General features: G+C 37.0%; 1 protein-coding gene across 2 annotated transcripts in view; it reads left to right on the top strand.

The window, feature by feature from the left end:
* GPM6A (glycoprotein M6A) overlaps nucleotides 1-23417 on the top strand; it is a 112078-nt gene that overhangs the window by 61088 nt on the left and 27573 nt on the right. For both annotated transcript variants that reach the window (XM_054166176.1, XM_009896348.2), the window contains exon 2: nucleotides 15329-15521. In XM_054166176.1, the coding sequence (XP_054022151.1) occupies nucleotides 15329-15521 (193 nt within the window). The remainder of the gene's footprint in view (nucleotides 1-15328; nucleotides 15522-23417) is intronic.

The raw sequence follows: 23417 nt of genomic DNA, 5'->3' as shown, positions 1-23417 counted from the left end.
TTTTTTACTTAACTTTCTGGAGCTCGTTGGGAAAATGCATTACTATTCCTCATGGGTTTTACTTTCCTAACCTGCAGAAAAGTTTTATTTGGTGTGAGGGTCTGACAAAAATCATCCTGATTTGGCCCCATTTTGCTGACCCTCTCTTGTTGACACCAAACTCCATGAATGTAATTCTGAGATTTCAGGAATGGAGTTCTTTGTCCTGTTGCACACATCATTCTTCCTCTGAGTCTCTCTATACAAACAGTAATCAACAATGTTAATTTTATATTTTGATTCTCAGCCTTTAAAATATTTATAAAGTTACTCTACTGTATGGCAGTTCTCTCAAAAATTAATAGCAGATTATGTATTAAAAAAATAGGAAAAAAAAAGGAAAAAAATTTAGTGTCTATTTCATTTGCATTACCTGGTTTGTTTGAGGACTCCTTCAATTTATGTTTTGGGCACTGAAATCCTAATCAAAATTCTGTGTAAATATTGTGAAATTTTGACTTCATTCAGACTCTTCCAGACTGTAAAGCTGAGTCCAATAGCAGTGGCCTGAATTTTCAGATTTCCAGTCTGATGAGTACATTTTGGTAGTGTTTCCCATACAGAAAAGCAAGTTTGTTTTTTTTCTCCTGAATGTCTATCTTCGGCTATGTAAACCTTATCTTGGTGTGTAATTTTGAAGTAAGAATTAGCAAAATCATGTGAGAAATTATGTAACTGTAAAAGAAAGATGTTGTCTCTGGTTTCGAGATGTGTCAGCCTGCTCAATATGGAAGCTAGTCAGTAATGCCTAGAATCTTTCTTTTGGGTATTATACTTAAAATAATCTTGCTGGTAGTCTAAATATTTACCCTTTGATAAACTCATTAAGTGCACAGCTACCTCCTTGACCTTGCATCATGCAGCAACACTGATTTGCCCACCAGGAATTGTCCAGCTGTTTTAAAAGCAACTCTACTTGCAGTGTAGAGAGTTTGTAAACTGTACAAGGGAATAATTTACTGCAAATTGTTTTGTTTTGTTTTGTTTTGTTTTGGTTGGTTGGTTGTTTTTTTTCCCCCATCATCTCTTTCAATGAATTCTGAGAAATTTAGGAGTTTAGGAGGAGACTGATGGGGTGCTTGGTGCTATGGTTTAGTTGATTAGATGGTGTTGGGTGATGGGTTGGGTGCGATGATCTTGAAGGTATCTTCCAACCTGGTCTGGAGGCAGCTGAATTTTCATTGCCTTTGTTAGTTGATTGAAAACCAATTGGCAAAAACCTATCTGAGATTTCTTGTTAACAGCCTGATATGTGCCATGAATTAAAATGGAATCGAATATCAGATTCTATTTTTTTATAAGAATGCAGCGGGGTGACTAACAGTGATCTGAACATAATTTTGGAAATTTCCCAGATTTATCAGCAGCATGTGGAATTAAACTCAATTATAGTTTATTACAGTAGCAGAGCAGTTCGCATAGTGTTTCCTGATGATGTTTTCCTGCAGTATGCACAGCTCTGAAATCTTAATGTAGGGAAAAGCTCAAAGGCTTTGGAGAGAACTTTCATGCATTATCTGCACACAGGCACTATTAGATTTGGCTAAGTGTAATGAAGAAATAGTATAGGATTTGTCTTGCAAATGAGGGAAACAGCATTATAAATCCAAACCAACAGTGTTGCTGTATTATCAGCAAAGTATCTGTAATTCAAAGCTTTTTACCATAGCATTTTATGTTTGAGCTGTTTGCAGTTTACATTTCACATGTCCAACCTAAGTGAAAATTGTAAGTTTCCATGTTGGATAAGATCATGTTCATAAAATGGACATTCTCAAATCTAAAACTTAAGTAGAAAACTTATATCTTGGTTTCTGTTCTCTTCTGTGACATCTGGTGGAAGCTCTCATCAAAATATGAATGCCGTTAACTTGCATTTTTCTCTGAGGCATAGTCAATCGGTCAGTCTTCAGCTTGTTAGTATGGTTTCAGAATTGTTGAAATCTGATCAGAATAGCTAGAGTTTACTTAAAATTTAGTGTTTAATCTGTTTCATTTCACATACATTGAGAACAGCTGTATTCCAAATCCTTGAGTACCTTCCTATACAATATTTAGGACTCTCCTTTGTTTCACATTCAAAGAGGTAATCAACACATTTGACAAGTGAATCAGAATAACCTTGTCTGTTATCTAGCTGATAATAAAGGTAATTAAAATGAAATGTTCAGTACTCTTTAGGCACCTCCAGGCAGAACAGGTGATGCAAGAGGCAAGGTGGTAAGGTTATCTTAATCTTTATACTTTTTTCAGAAGAAAACCCACAATGACTAATTATACAATGAACCAAAGTCTGTTCCCATCTTGTTTTCTCAGTGTCTTAAAACAGTGTCCTGACACAGATGAAGTTTTGATATTTCAGTCTTTTTTATAAATTGTTAACTCAGAGAAATTACTTGCCTTTGTAAAAAACTTCTGTGTGTATTTTGTTTTAGTTGTGGCCTTATTTAAACCTTCTATAATATAAAGAATACCTGTAGAAGGAAAAAAGCTTACATTCAGACATACATTGGAAAATGCTGAAACATTAAAAAAAGAAAAATATTAGGAAAAAAAAAATCTATGAAAGTTGTAATTTCCTTTCCAACAGAAAGTTTTTAATGAACTGTGTTTTCTGGGGTGGTTAAGTGAGGGTGTGAAAGCACTATTCGAAATATCTCTAAAGGTAGTCAAAGTTCCTTCTTGCCAGCCTGTGCAGCTTCTCCACTACCTCAGAAAGTACTCCAGTGGCAGGCAGTATAAATGGATTCCTTACTTGCAGAGATGCAGGTAAAGAATGTAGGGATGTAGGAACATTGTTAGGTCCCAAGAGTGATTCTTCCATTTTCAAAATTTGATCTGTGTTTCTGTTGTGAGAGTCCTGGCTGTGGCTTCTTACCTCGCCACAGCAGCTGTTGACACAGCTGCAACATAGCTTTATTTTCACATGTAAGCAAGGTGTTTCTCATGTAAACATGGTGAACGTGTGTGCCTGGATAAATCAGATGTTTTGAATTGGAAGGGATCTTAAAGACCATCTACTTCTAACACCCCTGGCGTGAGCAAAGAACATCTTCTACTAGACCAAGTAGCTCAAGGTCACAGTTGCAAAGGTGTACATGAGAACTCAGATGGGAGGACTCATTTTGTATTCTCAAACCGAAACATAATTGCCATAGACATAAAACCTGATACACATGAAAAGACAAATTATTCAGTTACTTTTAAAAAACAAACCAGAATTTAATCTAACTGAATTTATATAAATAGTTATCTGTAAGCATGATAAAGGTACTAATAGATACATGTCTTTTACATTGGGGGTTTGGGTGTTGGGTTGGGGTTTTTTTCCAATTGTTCTTGTCTTAGTTTTGATTATTATTATTTTTCTTCTCTCTGTTGGCCTTTACTCCTTCCTAGGAGTGAACTGTATTGCTCTTAGCACAGTGTTGCAGTGAAGAGGCTGTACAGGAGCTCAATAAGGCTTCCTGAGACTGTGACCTTTTTTAAATACTACAAGGCTTACTTCTGGAGGTCACTGTGCTAGCCTAATTAAATTAGTGTACAAAGGCTGCAATGGATTAATTTTGACAGCTTCAAGTTTTTAAAAAATTATATTGGTTTGCAACTATTATGACTTTAAGTGTAAAAATTTACATGTTCTCTGTTAGCTCTTCAGTTCCTATAGCAGCAATGTTAGGTAAAAGTCATTGCTGTATAGAAAGACAAATGTCTGTTATTTGTACTGTAATCACAACCATGTGTTCCTAAAACAGTTGTTCACTTTCTGTAGTGACTTTCCTTTAAACTACCAATATATTTGATAAGATAATGTATAACACTAAAGAGCCTTTGAACTCTTTGAGAGTATGAGAGAAACACCCTGTATCTTGAAGACCAACTAGCACACTACCTGAAATTATTCTTTGTTTAATCATAATAAAATAATTAAAAGTCTTTTAGGTAAGGAATATGCAATATAAATCTTACATATTGTAAATAGAATTTAGAAGACTCTGTTGTCACTGTGAAAGTCCTAATACTTTAGTTAAATTTTTCTTTTGAACTTTTAAAATTATGTCTATGGTTTCTTTCTAAATATGATGTATTGGCCTCTTGCTTTTTGCTTTCTTTGATTTATTTTTCTGGAATGACTTCAGTGAAATAATTGACAGGAAGGTGAATATTTCTGGCTGTAAATTGTGAGATTAAGCAGCATGCCATCACAGTGGCATACTGTGAAGACCTACAGAGCCCTCCTACTGTAGAGCAGACCAGCAGCATGGACTTGATGGATGGATTACTCAGTGGATAAGGAGCTGGTTTACACAATGACATTTAAAGAGCTGTTATGAATGGCTTGATGTGCAGGTGGAGACCAGTGACAAGTGGAGTTCATTAGGGGTCTGTCCTGGGTCCTGTGATGTTTAACATTTTTGTCCGCAATGTGAACAGTGGCACTGAGCACACCCTCAGCAAGTCATCTGACGACACCAAGCCGTGTGAAGTGGTGGATTCACTTGAAGGAAGAGATGCCATCCAGAAGGACCTTGACAGGCTTGAGAAGTGGATCAGTACAAATTGCATGAGGTTCAGCAATCAAAGTGCAATGTCCTGCGTCTGGGTCAGGCCAACCCCAGGCACCAACACAGACTGTGTGCAGAGTGGATTGACAGGCTTGGGGTGTTGACTGATGAGAAGCTCAACATGAGCCAGCAGTCTGCTCATGCAGCCCAAAAGGCAAACTGTGTCCTAGGCTGCACCAAGAGGAGTGTGGCCAGCAGGTCATAAACGGTGATTCTTCCCCTTTGCTCTCTTGTGAAACCCCACCTCAAATACTGCATCCAGTTCTGGTGTCCCCATTATAAGGATATACAAATGTTAGAGCAAGTCCAGAGCAGGGCAAAAAGGTGACTTAGGGCTGGAGCACCTCTGCTATGATAATAGGCTGAAGGAGATGGGGTTGTACAGCCTGGAGAAGAGAAGACTCTAGGGGGACCTTGTAGCTGCCTTCCAATACCTGAAGGGAGCCTACAGGAAAGCTGGAGAGGGACTTCTTATGAGGGTGTTTAGCAACAGGACTAGGTGAAAAGGTTTTAAAAAGAGGGAGAGTAGGTTTAGACTAGATCTTAGGAAGAGGTTCTTCAGTACTGGGGTGGTGAGACTCTGGATGTGCTTAAGGCCAGATTGGGTGAGGCCCTGGACAAAAATAAAATTGTAGTTGTCTATCAGAATTAAGATAAAAATGTTAAATAGCAGATTTACTTTTATTGTTTAGCATGTTTCCCACTTTTTATTGCCTTTGCCCTTTCACGGAGCTTTTCTTGCCTTTTCACTACCTGTTTTAAACGTAGTTCCCTAACAGATTTCTGGGAGGAAAAAGGGCCTGAGATGCATAGTCATTGTATTTCACATTCTGTGCTCTAAAAAACTCTTTGCAATGTTACCTATTACCTTATTGTCTTTCAGTTTATCCTAGCTAAGAAAATAAGTTTTGCTTCTAGCTCAAAGGGTTGAAGAAAGCACAGAATTAGTAGAACCTTCTGCTAATGTGAAGCAGCAGTCTTCCTTCTGAAACATTAAGAAAAAGCAAATTGAACACTTAGTGGTGAGGAAAAAACCCAATAGGTGAAGGATTGGAACAGATAGTAAGAAACAGAAAGCATCCTATACAGATGAAGTTTTGTCTAAACTATAAACTTTAATGAAAATATTATGTCTAAATATCTTATAGATGAACCTTTGTGAAACTAGAAAGAAAACATTATATCATAGCAAAGCAATAGTTGAGCAAGAGTAATAGAAAATATGATTTCAGAGTCTGTGTTCTTGAAATGTAATTTTCCTGTCTGCCTCTCATATATTAGTTGTAAATGTCTTTTAATATTTTAATATATAAGAATAAATAGTTTTCCCATTTTATCTATACGGTGAAAATGAAAACCATGCTTTTGACACCGTCTGCCACAACAAACTCCTGGCAAAGCTGGCAGCTCGTGGCTTGGGCAGATTCACTCTGAAATGGGTTAAGAACTGGTTGGAGGGTCAGGCCCAGAGAGTGGTGGTGAATGGTGCCACATCCAGTTGGCAGCCAGTCACAGGGTGACAAAACTGGTGAGGGGCCTGGAACACAAGCTCTATGAGGAGAGGCTGGGGTTGTTTAGCCTGGAGAAGAGGAGGCTCGGGGGAGACCTCATTGCTGTCTACAACTACCTGAAGGGAGGCTGTAGCCAGGTGGGGATTGGTCTGTTCTCCCAGGCAACCAGCACCAGAATGAGGGGACACAGTCTCAAGTTGTGCCAGGGGAGGTTCAGGCTGGATATTAGGAAGAAGTTCTTCACAGAGAGAGTGATCTGCCATTGGAATATGCTGCCCAGGGAGATGGTGGAGTCACCATCCTTGGAGATCTTCGAGAAAAGACTGGGTGAGGCACTGAGTGCCATGGTCTCGTTGACTGGATAGGGCTGGGTGATAGGTTGGACTGGGTGATCTTGGAGGTCTTTTCCAACCTGGCTGATTCCATAATTCTATGATTCTAATGCAGATTGGTCTTTCACTACATTCTAATCTGTCTGGTTGAGACTGGTTTTCCTTGATGGAGTTGTTCATTCCTGTACTCCAAAAATTGTCTCTTCGCTGAATGGTTGCTGACATTTTTATTCCTGATGGAGTCAGTAATAAAAGCTGTTTAACTCTGATGGGAGTTTTAAATATTTGTCTTTCTGAAGCTTATAGAAGTTGGATACTACATTTCTTTTATTTTAAAAAACTTGAGATCTTGGTGGAATGAAAGGTAATGACTCAGTTTTATATCATTATCAATTGTAGGTTCACAGAGATTTTGCTTCATCTTTAAAGTTATTACAATGAAAAAAGTGGATGTGTAACTTTACACTAAGGAAAGGACTAAACTGTTTATTCTAAGTTCACTAGCACCGTCCTTGGAGATCTTCAACGAAAGACTGGATAAGGCACTTAGTGCCATGGTCTAGTTGATTGGATGGGGATGGGTGATAGGTTGGACTGGATGATCTTGTGTCTGCAAAACTGCCTATTGATAGATTCTCGGGTTTGGTGGGTTTTGTGGGTTTTTTTGTTTGTTTTGTTTTGTTGTTTGTTTTTTTTTAAATGGGATTAAGGGATTAATTCCTGTAGAGTGAAGTCTAAATAGCACATTTTAAAGGGTTTGAAAAATACACAAGCTAGTATTCAGTAGTTCCATGGAACAATCTTCCTCGTAACTAGTTAAGTCATGGCTGGGTTGTTCAGGTCATCATGAAGAATGACAGCTCTCTGCCTTATCATAATCTATTTCTTCATCTATTTTTCTTTCTGAGGTGTTCAAGTCATACTAAGTAATCTAATGTTTCCATTAGAGGTTTATGGTGTGTTTATGTATTTATGTTCTTTATGGGGTATTCTTTTTCAATTTTTTTTCAGGTGGAAATATTCAGAATAGTCAAAATTTCAGACTGAAGATTGCTATAACTGTTTTGTTGTTTTCCATTTTGTTTTTGTTTGTTTGGGTTTTTTGTTTGGTTGGTTTTTGCTACCTTAGTTGATGTTATTCTACCCTTTTGAGTAATAAATGCATACGACAACTTGGTTTTTTCGTGGAAGGAATATATCCAGTGACTTGGAGAGGGGTGTTGGAACTGGATAGTTAGAACAGGGATGGAGAGAGATGAGGGAAGCAATACTGTGTTCTCACTGGTCAACTCTCAAAGCACATGAGCTACCTTTCTCCCAGCTTTGAAGAGAACAAGCAACATTATCTCAGGAAAAGAGGTGTTCAATGGCATAAGAGTAGCTGTCATAAAGACAGTCTGAGGATGAAGAGAGCAGATGAAGTCAGAGAGAGGCTTTTGAAATAAAAGTGCTGTGGAACAGGAGGACATAGGATCAGAAGATGTATTTGTTGTTGAATGAAGAGCAAGATCTATGTAATGTCCAGTAAAAGAATTTTCAAATTGTTATCATATTGAAGAGCCCAGGATTTTCGAGTTCTTGAATTCTACTGCCTTCAGCTAACAGCTGGACAACCTACACACCCTATCTACTTCACTAATGGAAATATTTGTAATACAAAAGAGATCATTTAAGCTGAATATTTGGTAATTTATTCATATACCACTTGGCACTAAGTCCTGCACATCTGCTGGAAAATTTCCTGAGATCAAAGTATTCACTACTTTCTTCCAGTTGTATTTATATTATTTTTGAGTGTTAAGTATACAAAACTGGAATTTCTAATGAGAGTACTAAATATTGCATAGAATTAGTTTTCTTGCAAACTGTTACTGTTTTCAGCAGATCAAAACCATAAACATCTGTAAGAGTTTCAGTCATCATCTATGCATTATTGATACAATGATAACAATCTATTTGTTAACAACAATGAATTGTAAATTTATTGCAATGATCTTAGATACATGATAAATACATGTACTGGACAAACTGAATTAATTGTATTGCATTTGTGCAGCTCCTGTGTTTCACTCTTGACCTTTTAGCTTTAAAGTGATTTTTAAGCTAACAAATGTTGTCTGTGTTAAATCAGCCAGATTACAAAGATTGACTGTGTTATGCCTGACTGATTTGTATCTCAGGCAGTGACTGCTTTGTGTCAGTAACTTTAATACTTATTAACTGCAAGATTAAGATTTGTCTCATTAAACTGCAATAAACCTAATGTACTGAAGAGTCTATAACGGCTAATCACAACACAGTTTTCTGTACATTGTCATAATCATCAGTGTCCCATAAACCTAAGTGTTCATTTGCGTTTGTAATTTATTTCAAAGGTGTATATACATAAAATATTTTAATTACCATTTTGGAAAAATTACATTAATTGACTCTTCACGCTATAACCCTATAACAGTGCCTGTAGAAACAGTGAATCTTCTCAAGTATACACAAAAGCTCCTTCCAATGTTTTCTCTTAATCAGTTCCTCTCTCAGCAGAAAGCATTACCCATTTTCACGTGGATAAATGATAACATTGTGGGCAGTTATAAGTGTTGCACATGTAAAATTTATTTTACAAATATGAAATGTGTCATGTGTACTGGTGTCTAAAATTTGTTAAGAAAGGACCAAGCCAGGTAATGTCCATTTTTATATTGTTCCGTTTACAGCACAGACAGCTAGGGTCTGACTCTTAGTAGGTTTCGCAGGTACTTTTACAACACAGGAATAATGACAGAAAAGATGGTGGCTGTCAGGTGTGAAAGTACAAGAAGTTATGAAGTGTTTTTGTTAGGGTCTGGGCACACTAAGTAGTAATTAAATAACAACAACAACAAAAAAGTGAAACCAGAAAGACACTGCTTCCCCTCAGGAAATTACTGCAAGTTTTCATAGACGTTTACCCTAGAAAACAATGAATTCAGGTATAGGATGGGGCTAGACTACTTGGAAATAATTGTGGTATGATGTTATCTAGTTCTAGCTGTTTGCCTTGTATTCTTACTGAAGTTACAGTGTTAATTTGATTATAAGTTGATGAGACAAGATACGTGTTTACAGTCAAGCACATGCTCAATACCTTCCTAAATGGAGCCTTGTGTTGCTACCTAAATAGTAACTGAGTCAATTTATTTGACAAGCTGTGAGATGTTCAGTCAGGAGTCTTTGCTTAAATTAGTCCTTTGTTAGAATTACAATTGACAGGACTGTGAAAGGTGACACCAGTACCTCAAAGGAAGCACACAGAATACAGGATGTTCATTTACTTGCCTGTTAAAGAAGAAAAAGAAGAAAGCTGTTTGCCTGACTGACAAAGATGATGAAGCATTTTTCTTTGAAAAAGTAGTTCTAGTCAATTCAAGGAACCTGTGTTGGTGAGTTATGGAGTAGGAAAGAGTTGCAGAGTAGTAGCTCTTTGGGATGTTTTACAGCCTCTGCCAAAGCTTAAGTGAAATATAGACTTTTGATCATGATTCACGATGAGACTTTACTACCAAGTCACTGATTTTCAGCTGTCACAGTATCACTGATCTGCATTCTGCCAAAAGGTACTAATTAACTGATGAAGTCTAGCAATTCTTGTCATTTGTTACAGTTATCCAAGTTCAACAAATACTTTGGCAGGCTACTTTGGTGCCACAGAGAAAGTCAGAAAGCTACTTGATCATTAATAAAATAGTACAGTCCAGTGTGACAGAATATGATTTTCTTTATACATGCATCATTGAGTATTGCTGAAGCATGACTAATGCCAGATAAAATGAAATTATTGTATGTGCTGATTAATTCAGATATGTGTGCAGCACTTCTTGAACAGGTTTTTCAGATCATAGTACAGAGATGACCTTTACTGACTAATTCCCAAATGTTGCTTACCTTTATTTGCAGCTTTGTTAAACTACATGGCAAATGTCTTGCGTGTTCTGTACTTGGGGCAGTATCAAAGGACCTGGGTTATTTCTGTTCCCCTGCTGTTATGTTTTGAAGAACAGTTTCTGATCAGGAAGTCACACCATGTGGACAGTAGCTTGACTTCTTGAAGTTAATGCTAGCTTAATAAAATTCAGAACTAAATCGTGATGGTCTGTGAAAATGTATTTGGGTTGATTGGCCATGAAAGCTGTGTGACAAGGGGTACAAATTTAGATATGAAAAAAATGCATGCCTAGCCAAGCATGGAAGGCAAATAAGATTTTTTTATTTTCCATTTCAAATTTATGTAGTTCTTTTACATATTACTTGGGCTGTGGTGTCCTGTCTCCTACTATTAGAAAGAAAAATCTGTCAGAAATGTAAGAAAAGAGACCATTAAAATGTTCAGAGGTACTTGTTTCTACTGTGATTAATCATCCTAGATGTTCTACTCAAAGATGCATTATAAAGGAGGAGAAAAGCAAAATTAGAAAATCCTTCTGTGTTCTCTGTTTGATTTTGGTTTTCTTATTTTAAATATTTGGTTTTCCTGTGTTAATTCTTCCATAGAAATCTGAAGTGAATGGGTTTTCTCAAGAGTTTATGTGTAAAACAGTAACACAAGAGCATTCTGAAACTGGTTCTGATATCATTGGTTTGCATTTCACTTTGACAGATTTATGCTGTAAGAACACTCAAATCTTTTGCTTTTTATGAACTGGCTACAAATAGATAGGGTGTTTTATTTGTCAGTTATGTGTCTTGATCTGCACTGCGGAGAAAGAGTCTAGATATCACTAACACACAAACAAGAAAGTATAATTGTAGTGTGATTTGTTTGAATAATTAGCAAGTCAGGCAATTTTAGACAATTTATCATTTTGCTCAAGATCTAAATAGACACGATCTATTTATGCTTGGCTGGGGCATTTGGAGGTGTATTAGAAAACTTGTACCCAAAAGACCAGCACAAGCTAGAAGGGGTATGCATAGATCTACTTGTATAAAGAATGCTTTGCAAGCCTTTCAAAGTGAAAGTTTATATATCTATACAAAGAATATTTCTAATATAGACAGTAATAATTGTACTAAGAGAAGTGGAGGTGGTTGTCAATGAGGTCGTTTCTGACTGGAAAGTGGAGATAGATATATATATAGAGATATATATATGGCAATGTTAATGTGCACTATTTTGACAGCTGAATGTAGCCATGTAAAATATGCATATATCCATGTATTTAATCACTGTAAAATAGAATTCCTTGTGTTGTCATCCTGTATATGTTTCATTATTAGATTTTCTCTGTGGATTTATATATAATAACAGTTAAAAAATATAATAACATAAAAAACCCCACAAACACCACAGTGCAGTTCTTTACGTTAAAAGCTACAGAGAACAGTGGTTTAGATTACTTCCTATGGTTTATGCAAAATACCTGGTCCAAGCAGGTCTGCATTTGTACATGAGGGAAAACCTTGGTAAACATAAGCAAAACAAAAGCAATAAATTCTGAATTATATTGAATAAGATTTTTGTGCAGGCTTATTTTGCAGAGTGAACTGTTGGAAAAGTACTGAAACCTGTATTTGCAGATGGAAACAAACTTCAAGGGAGCATGCAATTAAAAAAAAAATTTCCTAGTAATTATTTCTGTGATGTATATTTAAAATGCTTTGTGAAGATGGTGTTGAGTTGTGAATGACTGCCTGTCTCACACAGACGTAGACACTCATGGCACCTATGAGTCACACTCTGAACTGTTGGTTCAATATCATTGTGCAAGTCAAAATAGCATTTCTATTGTTCTGTTATTAAACAGCTATTTTCACATTCTGAGCAGCTGATAGAAAAGTATTGGAGCAAATGATACCTACAGCACATTACCTTGTGTGGTGTATGAATGAGGTGTGCACCCATTTTAAAACCTTAGTCCTGCCTCACAGGTTTTCTTTGGTTTTCAGTTGATTTGACAGCACTGAAAACTCTAGAGTTACTAAAGAAGTAGAAGCAGTGAGAAAAGTTGCAGGCCTAGGGAAAGGCTGAATAAATGAACAAGGCCTTGATTTTTGAAATTTTCATGTGATTGGAGGAGGTTTTTTTTTTCAACAAAGTTTCTATGAGTAAAAATGTCTTGAATTGGTGAAATATGCTACTATTAAAAGCTTCTCTCAAAGGCTTATAAACATGCAGAGTTTTGATATGAGAGAGGAAAAGAAGCGCTTTCCCTTTATAAACCATAGATCTGTTTCAGTTATTTTTTCAAATTTTAAAACAATTAGGGAAAAAAAAGATATTTGTTTCTGATGAAATGTTTGTTTGGATTTCACCTTATTATGTCTCTAATCACTTTATTATATTGTACTTATTTTCTTACTCTGTTAGGCTGTTTTATTGTATTACACTGTTTCTCTGTATTGCAGCTAAGATAATATTACTAGAAAAGTAGTTTGTGGTATCTGAGTGTGTTGTCAGCTCTCACTGGGCTTTGTGGGTGTGGTGCTACTTCTTCATGAGGTAGTACACAGCCAGTTGTTTCCAGGTAACAGCACTCACACTATTAAATATAGCAGTTATATGGGAGTGTGAACTTACTGAAATTTATTCTAGTTCAGACTTCTAGCTGTTTGGTTTTGTCTCTGTTGCCATTTACCTTTCTCTCTTCCACTTTGCCTGCCTCAGAAGGTGAAAAAGAAATCTTTCTTCCACCTCTCTTCCTGAAGCTATTACAATGGCTATCCTTATAGTCCCTGTATGCATTTAGGTCTGCCTTATTTCTTCATCTTTGACTTTACAGGCCCTCATACAGAATCTCAGAAAGATGGGCCTGGAAGGGAACTCTGGAGGTCATCTATTCCAACTGCCCCCTGCTAGAGCAGGTTCACCAAGAACAGTTTGCACAGGATGGCATCCAAGCAGGTTTTGAATGACTCCAGAGGTGGAGAGTCCACCACCTCATTGAGTAGCCTGTTTCAGTGCTCTAACACCCTCAAATATCACTTCCATTATTACTTTACTATCATCTTTCCTCTTTTTGCTTTTTCATATAATGCTGACAGGTATGCATCATTACTGTATACCTGTTCTGAGGCTTTTTCTGGTGCTATTCCGTGATGAAAATGGCAAAGTGGCAATGGGCATTTTGTGATAGCTTGGGTACAAGCTATGTACTTCACTGTAGTCCTTGATCAAGGTATGTATTTTCAATACATATTTCTTATTTTTATGCCTTTTAGACAGTAGATTATCCAGTGAAGGATCCTTTTCTAGTATTGTGTAGGCTTTTAAATAGAGAGACCTTAATTACAATATTGTTAAAGGAAAGCAGGATTGAAGGAATTTTAAGAGATTTTCTGTATTTATCTGCATGCAGAATTAGTTACTCCAAAATCATGATATGTAAATTCTCATAGTCTAACAATCACTGGAGAAAAATACAAAGTCATCACTGAACATTTAAAGCCCTGTGCTGCTGAATGGAAAAGCTACCTACCGTCAGTACACTGGAAAGGATATGAGTTGCAAGAAAGATATATATTTCAAACAGAGTCATATGGGATCAGAGAGGGGGTAAAAAAGAAAATATTTTTAGCATAGTATTGGAAGGGTGGAAAGTGTGCAGGTGTGTAATGGCTGCTGGAAGTGGGTGAGTTGCTCAACAAGTTACTTAATAAGACTTTGGCAGCAGTTTAAGTCAATGAATTTGAACATTTTACATTTTGTATTTTAAAGCTGGCTGTGATTGACTTTGTTGTTAAAGAAAAACAGTTTCAAGCTCTATTGTTATTTCTTTTATACAACTAGCCTATATACTGGACAATTACCCTCGTTTTTGAAGTTCTTTTGTCTTCTCTATATTTAGTATATTTATTTATATTTTTCTTAGGGGAATTATCTAGCAGTTTTGAAGCACCCATGTCTACAAAATATCAATAGAAGTTTCTATTTAACTAAAATAAATGCCTGGATGCATTCCTGTGTGATCTGGTATAGGTAATCATGTTCTGGCAGGGCGGTTGGACTACATAGTGGTTTAAGGTCCTTTCCAGCCCTTAACATTCTGTGAAAATTTGTGTATATTTAAAAATTGCTTAAACTGTTATCTTAGAGAATCTTGTGTATAAACAACTGGTAAACATAGACAGTAAAACTTCTGGTTACTGACTCAATGCCTGTTGTCTTCCCTCAGCCTTCCAGAAGGCAATAAGAAAGGCTTTACCTGGTGTAAAACTCCTTTGGGAGTGGTAAGATTTGGGAGTCAGAGATGCTGCATTCATGAAACTGCTCAAAAAACAAGGTGCAGTAGTTGCAGAAACATGAGCACCTTTGCTGGGGAAAGGGTTTGTTGTGGAACTGGGCTTTCGATCAGACAATCTGATAACTAGAAAGAAGCTTGGCCTTACGTGATACAAAACCAATTGCCTTCACTTAAGAAACCTGGCACAGGGCAAAATATATTCAGCTTCTATAATTGTTTCTTATTCTGTGCCATTTTAGTGAAAATTTTCATTTGTTCTTGTGAGATGTTTCAATGATGCACAAAGAATTGAGCTGGAGCAATTCTGTTGTCAGTACTATACAGGAGAAAAAACGTAATGGACCTATGTTGATGTAAATAATGGAACTTAATATCTGCTGTCTGTGGTTTTCCTGTTATTGAGGATCCTCCTCAATAATCTGATCAGTGAGCAATAGAAACTGTGAATATAGAATGACATGTGTACATATAATATGTAGCAACAGAGAAAACTCAGAAGTTGAATTAACCTGCTGTGTCCTTTCACAGATTTTCTGATATTATGGGCTGTTGTATTTGACCTAATCTCAGGCCTGCAGTATTCAATTTTCAAAAGTATTCCTTAAAAGCAAAAGGTTTCTTTTAGCTTTCTTAATACAATATACTAACACACTTCCATTTTCTTGTAGGGTGCTTTGAGTGTTGCATCAAATGCCTGGGAGGTATTCCCTATGCATCTTTGATTGCCACCATCCTGCTGTATGCTGGAGTTGCGCTGTTCTGTGGTTGCGGACATGAAGCACTTTCAGGAACTGTCAACATTCTGCAAACCTACTTTGAGATGACAAGAGCTGCAGGAGATGTTATTGATGTCTTTACCATGTAAGTTGTATGTTTCTTTTAAGTATGTCCTTTTAAAACTACTGGAAAATTCCACAGGTAATATAAATTTGCCTGAAGAAAATGTGTTGTAAGGACAAGCATAGCAAAAAGATTTGGGTGAGACTGTATAATCATAGAATGGTCTGGGCTGGAAGGGAACCTCCAAAAGTCATCTGGTCCAACCCCCTCTGCAGTAAGCAGTGGCATCCTCAACTAGACCAGGCTGCCCAGAGCCCTGTCAAGCCTCACTTTGAATATCTCCAGGGATGGGTCCAAAATTACCTCCCTGGGCAACATGTTCCAGTGTTCCACTACCCTCATTGTAAAGAACCTGGTTTTAACATCCAATCTAAATCTGCTCTTCTCTAGTTTGAAGCCATTGCCCCTTGTCCTATCACCACAGACCTTCGTAAACAGCTTCCAGCTTCTCTCCATCAGACCCCACCCTGAGGTACTGGAAGGCCACTATTAGGTCTCCCTGGAGCCTCCTCTTCTCCCAGCTGAACAACCACAGCTCTCTCAGTGTGTCCTTGTAGCAGAGGTGCTCCAACCCCCTGATCATTTTCGTGGCCCTCCTCTGGATCTGCTCCATCAGGTTCATGTCTTTCCTATATTGAGGACTCCAGACCTGGATGAAGTACTCCAGGTACTCACCAGAGCAGAGTAAAGTGGCAGAATCACGTCTCTGAATCTGCTGGCAACATATCTTTTGATGCAGCCCAGGATGTGATTCGCCTTCTGCCTGCTCAAGTCCAGCTTCTCATCCATCAACACCCCCAAGTCCTTTTCCACAGGGCTACTTTCTAACACCTCATCCCCTAGTCTGTATTGATAGTGAGGATTGTTCCTGCCCAGGTGCAGAACCCTGCACTTGCTCTTGTTAAACCTCATGGAATCAGAAGATGAACTTTTGACAGAGCTGATTTGTTTGTTCTATTTACAAGCAATTTGTATTACTATTTAATATCCCATAGTTATAATATAATTTATTAATAAACATTACTGCATATAATATTGATGAATCATGCTTGTGTTTATCCTTTTTTTATCCTGTGATGTTATTTTCTGAAAAGTGCAAAAATACTTCTCTAAACTCTAGATAAAGCAGGATTGTGTAACAATTAACAGATTAGATCTGTGAATAAACAAAATAAAGAAGTAATTGAAGATTTGTGCAGAAGCCTGAGACTTCAAATGGCAAAACTTTGTTGCCTCTGATTTTTTCTAAATTCATCAGTTTTGAAGGTTTCATACTTTGCTACTCCTGAAAAAAAGCCCAAACTATTTCTGGAAGACCTTTGCATTGTTGAACATCTCCTTCCTTTTGGTAAATTAATTACATCTAACAAGGTAGTTTATTGTAACCTCAAATTAAACTCTGTGTTTTCTAAGGACTTTAAAATTTCCTCTTAAAAACATGATTTTCTTAGATATTTGAAAGCCAGATTCCTATCAAGCTGCTAATGTTTGTAACTAAAACTGAAGAATCCTACACTCAAATTTTTAGTATCAGAATCACAGAATCAACCAGGTTGGAAGAGACCTCCAAGATCATCAAACCTAACCCTGATCACCTAACCCTATCTAACCAACTAAACCATGGCACTAAGTGCCTCATTTAGTCATTTCTTAAACACTTCCAGGGACATTGACCCCACCACCTCCCTGGGCAGCCCATTTTTTTCTCAAATCAAGCCTAAACTTCCCCTTGTGCAGCTAGAGATTGTGTCCTATTGTTCTGTTGGTAGTTGCCTTTTCTTTCATGAAAGCTATTTCAGAGAAATGATTTGACCATCTGTGAAAACAGTGACCTCTTATGATGGATAGTTCCATAAGTTTGTGGTCACCAAGCCGTTTCTATCATTTACCAGCACCCCTGCCTAACCATGGAGGTCCTAGCTGACTGACTACTAGCAAATGTGAGGCTCATCTACTAGAAGGGCTGGAAGGAAGGTCTAGGGAACTACAGGACTGTCAGTCTGACATTGGTGCCAGGGAAGGTTATGGAGCAAATCATCTTAAGTGCAATCACGTGGCACCTACAGGACAATAAGGTGATCGAGTCCAGCCAATACGGGTTCATGAAGAACATGTTCTGCTTGACTAACCTGATCTCCTTCTATGACAAAGTGATCTGCTTTTATATATATATATTGGGCTGATGGGAAGTATGTGGCTTCTGCTTTGCCTTTTTGGCTTGTCATTGAGAATAATGGGTCTGACTTGGCTCGGTGGCTAAGGTTCATTGTTATCCTGAATGAATGATCACTCATTTTATTAAGCTCTAACTTATTTTATTAGTCCCTAGGAAGCTATTAGTGCAGAACAGCCACAAATCGATGCTTTCTCTTTAGAGCAAGCTTCCCACTGTCAAATACTTAAGTATAAATATCAGGCAGGAGACATATTTTAAATGCATACAATTCACATGAAATTAGTAAAGAACTGTAAAGGTGATTTATTTTTTCTTCCTTGGAATTTGATTGTTTGGGTTTGCCAGAAGCTTTTATTATTTGTTTGGAGGGATATTTCCTTAAAGATACACTAAAGAAAATTTTTCCCTTGGCAGATCTACTGAAATTGAAATTTCAGTTTATTTAGTTGTGAAAGATGTCTCTGAAGTTATGTCTTAAAGCGAGGGCGAACAAATATTTTGACTAACAGCAGATGAGCCATTACATTTAACTGAATAAACTGTATGAATCTCAAAGGAATTTGCACACATTAGTTTTCTACTTGCTTGAATACATATTACTCTGCTTTGTAAAGTAAATTTTTAGGGAGAAGAAATGTTTGATATTTTGTCAGAACTATTGATTAACAGTTGGCAGCACAAAAGCCCTATGGCAATTGGATTGCTTTAAGAGGCCAAAAAACAGGAAGATAAAATATCTAAGTAGAAAGAGACACTGCAGTGTCTACATTCATAAAACTGTCTATTTTGAAATGGAAACAAAATCTAGATGTTTATTGTACTGATTAAAAATAATAAGTAGTGTTCCCTACTAGTGTGCCCTACTAAATTATAGTTAAGGATAGTTTATGACATTTTGGATAATTTATGGAATTTTGGCTCTTAATGCTGCTAATGCTGTGAAGTATCTCAGAATGATGCAGAGTCTGTCCTTCTGTCATGACTGTGCTAGGCAGATGCTGCAGTAAAGTGTGTTAGATTCTGTTTAATCATGCGTATGGTTTCTGTCTATAATTTTATTAGCAGAGTGGATTTTAAGTGCACTGTGGGTGTAGTCCCTGATTCCATCTCCTTGGATTCTTATCTGAGGTCCAATAACATAGAATAGAATAGAATAGAATAGAATAGAATAGAATAGAATAGAATAGAATAGAATAGAATAGAATAGAATAGACTGGGTTAGAAGAGACCTTCAAGATCATCACGTCCAACCCATCAACCAATCCAACCCACCTAAACAACTAACCCATGGCACCAAGCACCCTATCAAGTCTCTTCCTGAAAACCTCCAATGATGGTGACTCCACCACCTCCCCAGGCAGCCCATTCCAATGGGCAATCACTCTCTCTGTATAGAACTTCTTCCTCACATCCAACCTAAACCTCCCCTGGTGCAGCCTGAGACTGTGTCCTCTTGTTCTGGTACTGGCTGCCTGGGAGAAGAGACCAACCTCTGCCTGTCTACAACCTCCCTTCAGGTAGTTGTAGAGAGTGATAAGGTCACCCCTGAGTCTCCTTCTCTCCAGGCTAAGCAACCCCAGCTTAGCTACAGTTCTATCCCCTTTAGAAAATATAGTAAGTAATAAATATTTATAGTTTTGTAGCTAGTCTTACCATTCACTAAATGCCAAGTTAAAATATGGAATGATCATTTTAATAATTGTGAGGTATGGCATACATGCTGGAGAGATGCTGGGTAAGGTAGAAATAGTGGGTTTATGGCAAAAATTTAGATAAAATAATGAGTTTTTTTTCTGGATTGTTTTGAAGGGGGAAATACAGAACTAAATTTAGCCTGTACTAGGATGCTAAAGCCAGTATTTTCTAAAAAGGAGTCAGAGGATTTTTTAAAAGGGTTATAGCCTAACTTGTATTTCTTCAGGGTGGCCCAGGTAGGAGAGGTAATTTAAGTTCTTGAAAACTCGACTAAATTAAATGCATTCAAATTCATGAGAACACCTACTGCACAGACAGGTACAGGGGGGCATATCCTCAAAAATCTCCAAGCTGAATGAAGTAGTCTCTTCTCCATTTACACAGTCATTTCTCAAGTCATCAACCTTGAAAACATTGGATGGTGTCAAGAATTAGGGATGGACCAGCCACTAAATGGATGATGGACACTCTCTGCCAGCCCCTCTCCCTTTGCAAAGGCAAAAGAAAGGGAGCAAGGGAGTGAGAATTGTGGACTGGAAAATAAAACTAAGAGAGCTTTAATGAAAATAATAATTATAAAATATAATATATGCAAATATATACAAAATCAGTATCACCCACACACACACACACACACACTCCTCCACTGATAGCAATTACATCACTGTCACCACTGATGCTGTGGGCAGGCACTGGGCAAGTCCAGACTGGATTCAGGAACTGAATTCTGTACTTGGATTCTGGAACATACTGATTAGGATCACAAGCAGAATGTACAGACTCCCCCTCAGATGCCAGCCATTTGAAGAAGAAATTTGACCTTCTTGATACTGGATATGAAACATATGGAATGCATTAGCTAGTTGACAATTTTAGGATCACCTGTCCTGTCCACTCTTCAGAGGTGCAGTCTTTTATCTTCTGCACCCTGAATGGAATACACAAGACTTAGCAGCAACCTTGGGCTGTGTACCAATCCTTGGTGATAAGTATAAACATCAAGAGCATTATCACTACTAGAAGAAGACACTCTGAGAAATCTTGTTCATTTCAGGAAGTGTGAGAATTTAGAAGAGGCTGAGCTGAAAATTAAAATCACTGAACAGAATTAGTTCTGTTCTAATTCAAACCAGGACAGATGGTTATAAACAACAACAACAAATAAAAAAACCCAAACCAACTTGGAATTATCAATATGTGACCTTTCCAGTGTGACTAACTTCTCATTATGTTGCCTTCTGAATCACTTTTATGAAACTTCATTCCCCATAGTCCTAGACTTCACTAGCAACATTATCACTCTTCCAATGGTAGCTGCTTCCCCAAGTGAAGAAATAACATTTTTGTGTGTCTTAATGTATAGAAGTGGATGTGGATTCCTGCAGTGGATGTAGAGTAGTTATTTTAGTTCCTTGTGATTCAAAGAGATCCTAAGAAAATAACTATGGTGGTCTAAATTATTCCGATATTTTAACTAGACTGGGTTATGTTGCATACTCTGGCAGTTTAACAGCTCTGTAGGCTGCTCCACTGAAACTGAGTAATCTGCTTAGAGACAGTTGTGGTCTTTCTTATAATAACTTAATAAACTGCAGTAAACACTATTTCTGTGATGTACTGGTGTAACTAGATTCACTTAATCATTGATATTGACAAGATTCTGAAATCAACAGAAATAGATGTATGATTATCAAATGTGTATTTTGTGAGCTAGATGAGCAGATGACATATTTTAGGAAACCAACAGCACAAGGTAGGTTTGGTATATTTCCCAACAGCATCTCTCCACAGTTCTTTCTCTTCAGTATGCAAGGCCAGTCAGTGCCATCTGTCACTTTTGTGATATATAGGCCATGAAACAAGGGAATTGTGCTCTTAGAGTGAAAAAGGAGGTAATCTTCCTCATAGAAACATTGACATTTTCCAGCTACAGTCAGAGTTAATTCAGGTTGTTGTAAATTCACTTCCTTTTAAAGGTGTGAAACCAAATAGTAAACTAAATGAAGTTGCAATCTGTAAATCTGCTGTCACTATCTGTTGAAAGTGTCACGTACACTCTACTGGAGCTACCTATGTTTTTGCAGCCAGAAGTTTCCTTCCTTTCAAAATGTGAATGCCTGTATTTCAGATTCTGTTATGTTCAAATTTGCTGCTCATTGACAGCCCTTCTGTTAATCAGAGTATTGCCATTATTAATTAAAAAGATATTATTTAGTAACATATATATGTATGTGTGGCTGTTTTGAGGAAAAACAAAAGGGCATGTGTAGAAACTTTTATATCCTCTTGCTTAGGGTGAAACTAGGTTTTAGAGGTAGGTAAATGGATATCATTCTGATCTTCTGCTGTTCCATTTTTGTTGGCTTTGTAGCTATCACAAGTTAAATATTGCTACCACTTAAAATGTTATTGTTATAATTAATATTATTACACTAATATTAATGGAATACTGTAAAAGGTATTACAGTGAGACTTGTAGTAAAGGTTGGCTGATATGAATTATGGTATTTATAAATATTGGCATTATACCATATAATAAATCTGCTTCAGTCATCTACTTAATATGCAGTGTTATTAATCTACTTCTCCTTATACATGTTTGTTCTGTTAAAAAAGCTATAGATTCTTTAAATCTGAATTTAAATCATGTTGTAAGCATTATTTATGTCATGGGAAGCAAAAGATGTAAGGCTCTGCATTAGGGCAAGCAATTGCTAACTTACTCAGGGCTGAGTCTTACTATTTCTGAAAACAGCAACTATCCTCAAGAGCCTTGGCAGATGAGCCCCCTGGTTCTGTAAGGAGAAGATTCACTGGAGCACCAGTTCAGGTATCTGAGTCTATGAATAGGAAGAGACAGGAAAGAGGTGGAAATGTACACAGTTTGCATATACCAAACTAGTAGGATGACCTCCTGTGGCTGAAGTCCAGATTTGTGCAGAGATTTGTTTGAGACATATACTGCCTTTTTGGAGGTGTCTACTGATACCAAGCTTTTAGCTCCATATCCATTAAAAAACCAAACCAGTTCAAAACAAAAAACTCCACACCATGAAAAGCTTCTTGTAAAATTATTGGGTTATCTAACATAACTATTTTGAAGCTATACCTTCTGAGAAGTATGTTTGGTTTTGATAATAGATTTCATTTTTGAATGAGGTCAATTTGATGTCTCTATAATATCTGAAAAATAAAAAATAGTTATAAAGATCAGCAAAAATAAGTTACCACAAATCCAAAGTTTTACAAATCCAATATTTGCAACTTATCCTTAAAATCCCTGAGTATTATTACACTGATACATGTAATATATAGTTTGATCAGTGACCGCAAATAATTTTCAATTAATCTTATTTCCCCCGAGTATTGCAGAAATCTTAACTTGATATGTGTACATTGGCAGGCTGACAATCATGCATTATGAAAAAATGGATAGAAGTGGGCTGCCTTATTCAAACCCTATTTTGAAATCCACAGAGAATCTGCTCTTTTGGTATGTTTGAGATAGAAGCTCTGAAGATGTAGTCCAGAGTTAAAGTGGAGGAGTCAGCAGTATCAGTATTTACTGCAGGTGACTCCAAGTTTACAACTGTAATACTATAAAAATTTACATTTGTAAATACTCATAAATCTTGTAATATGCTTATCCACACCTTTTTTTTTACCATATTGTTAGGGAAAGTTACCTGGAAATGCAGTACCTGACAATAATGTCATGTAATTCTTCCAGAAGTCTTCATGTTACTGCACAGTAATTTCGATTTTGTTTTGGCCTTCTTCAGGGAAAGAGGACTCCAGAACTCCTTTTATCATTTTCTTATAGACTTCAATTGAGCATTGTGTACTCTGAATTTGTTTTCTTTGTACCTGAAATTTAGAAGTTTAGACTCTATATTAACCTAATCTCAGAAAAAAATCCCTTATGGGCCTCTTTGTACTATTTTTATTTTCCCTTATCCACACTGAGACTATGTCAGTTTCTTTCACTTCATGTTGCTGTCACCCGGAGGGCTTTTTTGCCTTAATTTGCAGATAGTACATGATTA

The sequence above is a fragment of the Dryobates pubescens genome, chromosome 1 (assembly GCF_014839835.1).
Source record: "Dryobates pubescens isolate bDryPub1 chromosome 1, bDryPub1.pri, whole genome shotgun sequence".
Lineage (NCBI taxonomy): Eukaryota > Metazoa > Chordata > Aves > Piciformes > Picidae > Dryobates > Dryobates pubescens.
This window is presented reverse-complemented; position numbering and strand designations above follow the sequence as displayed.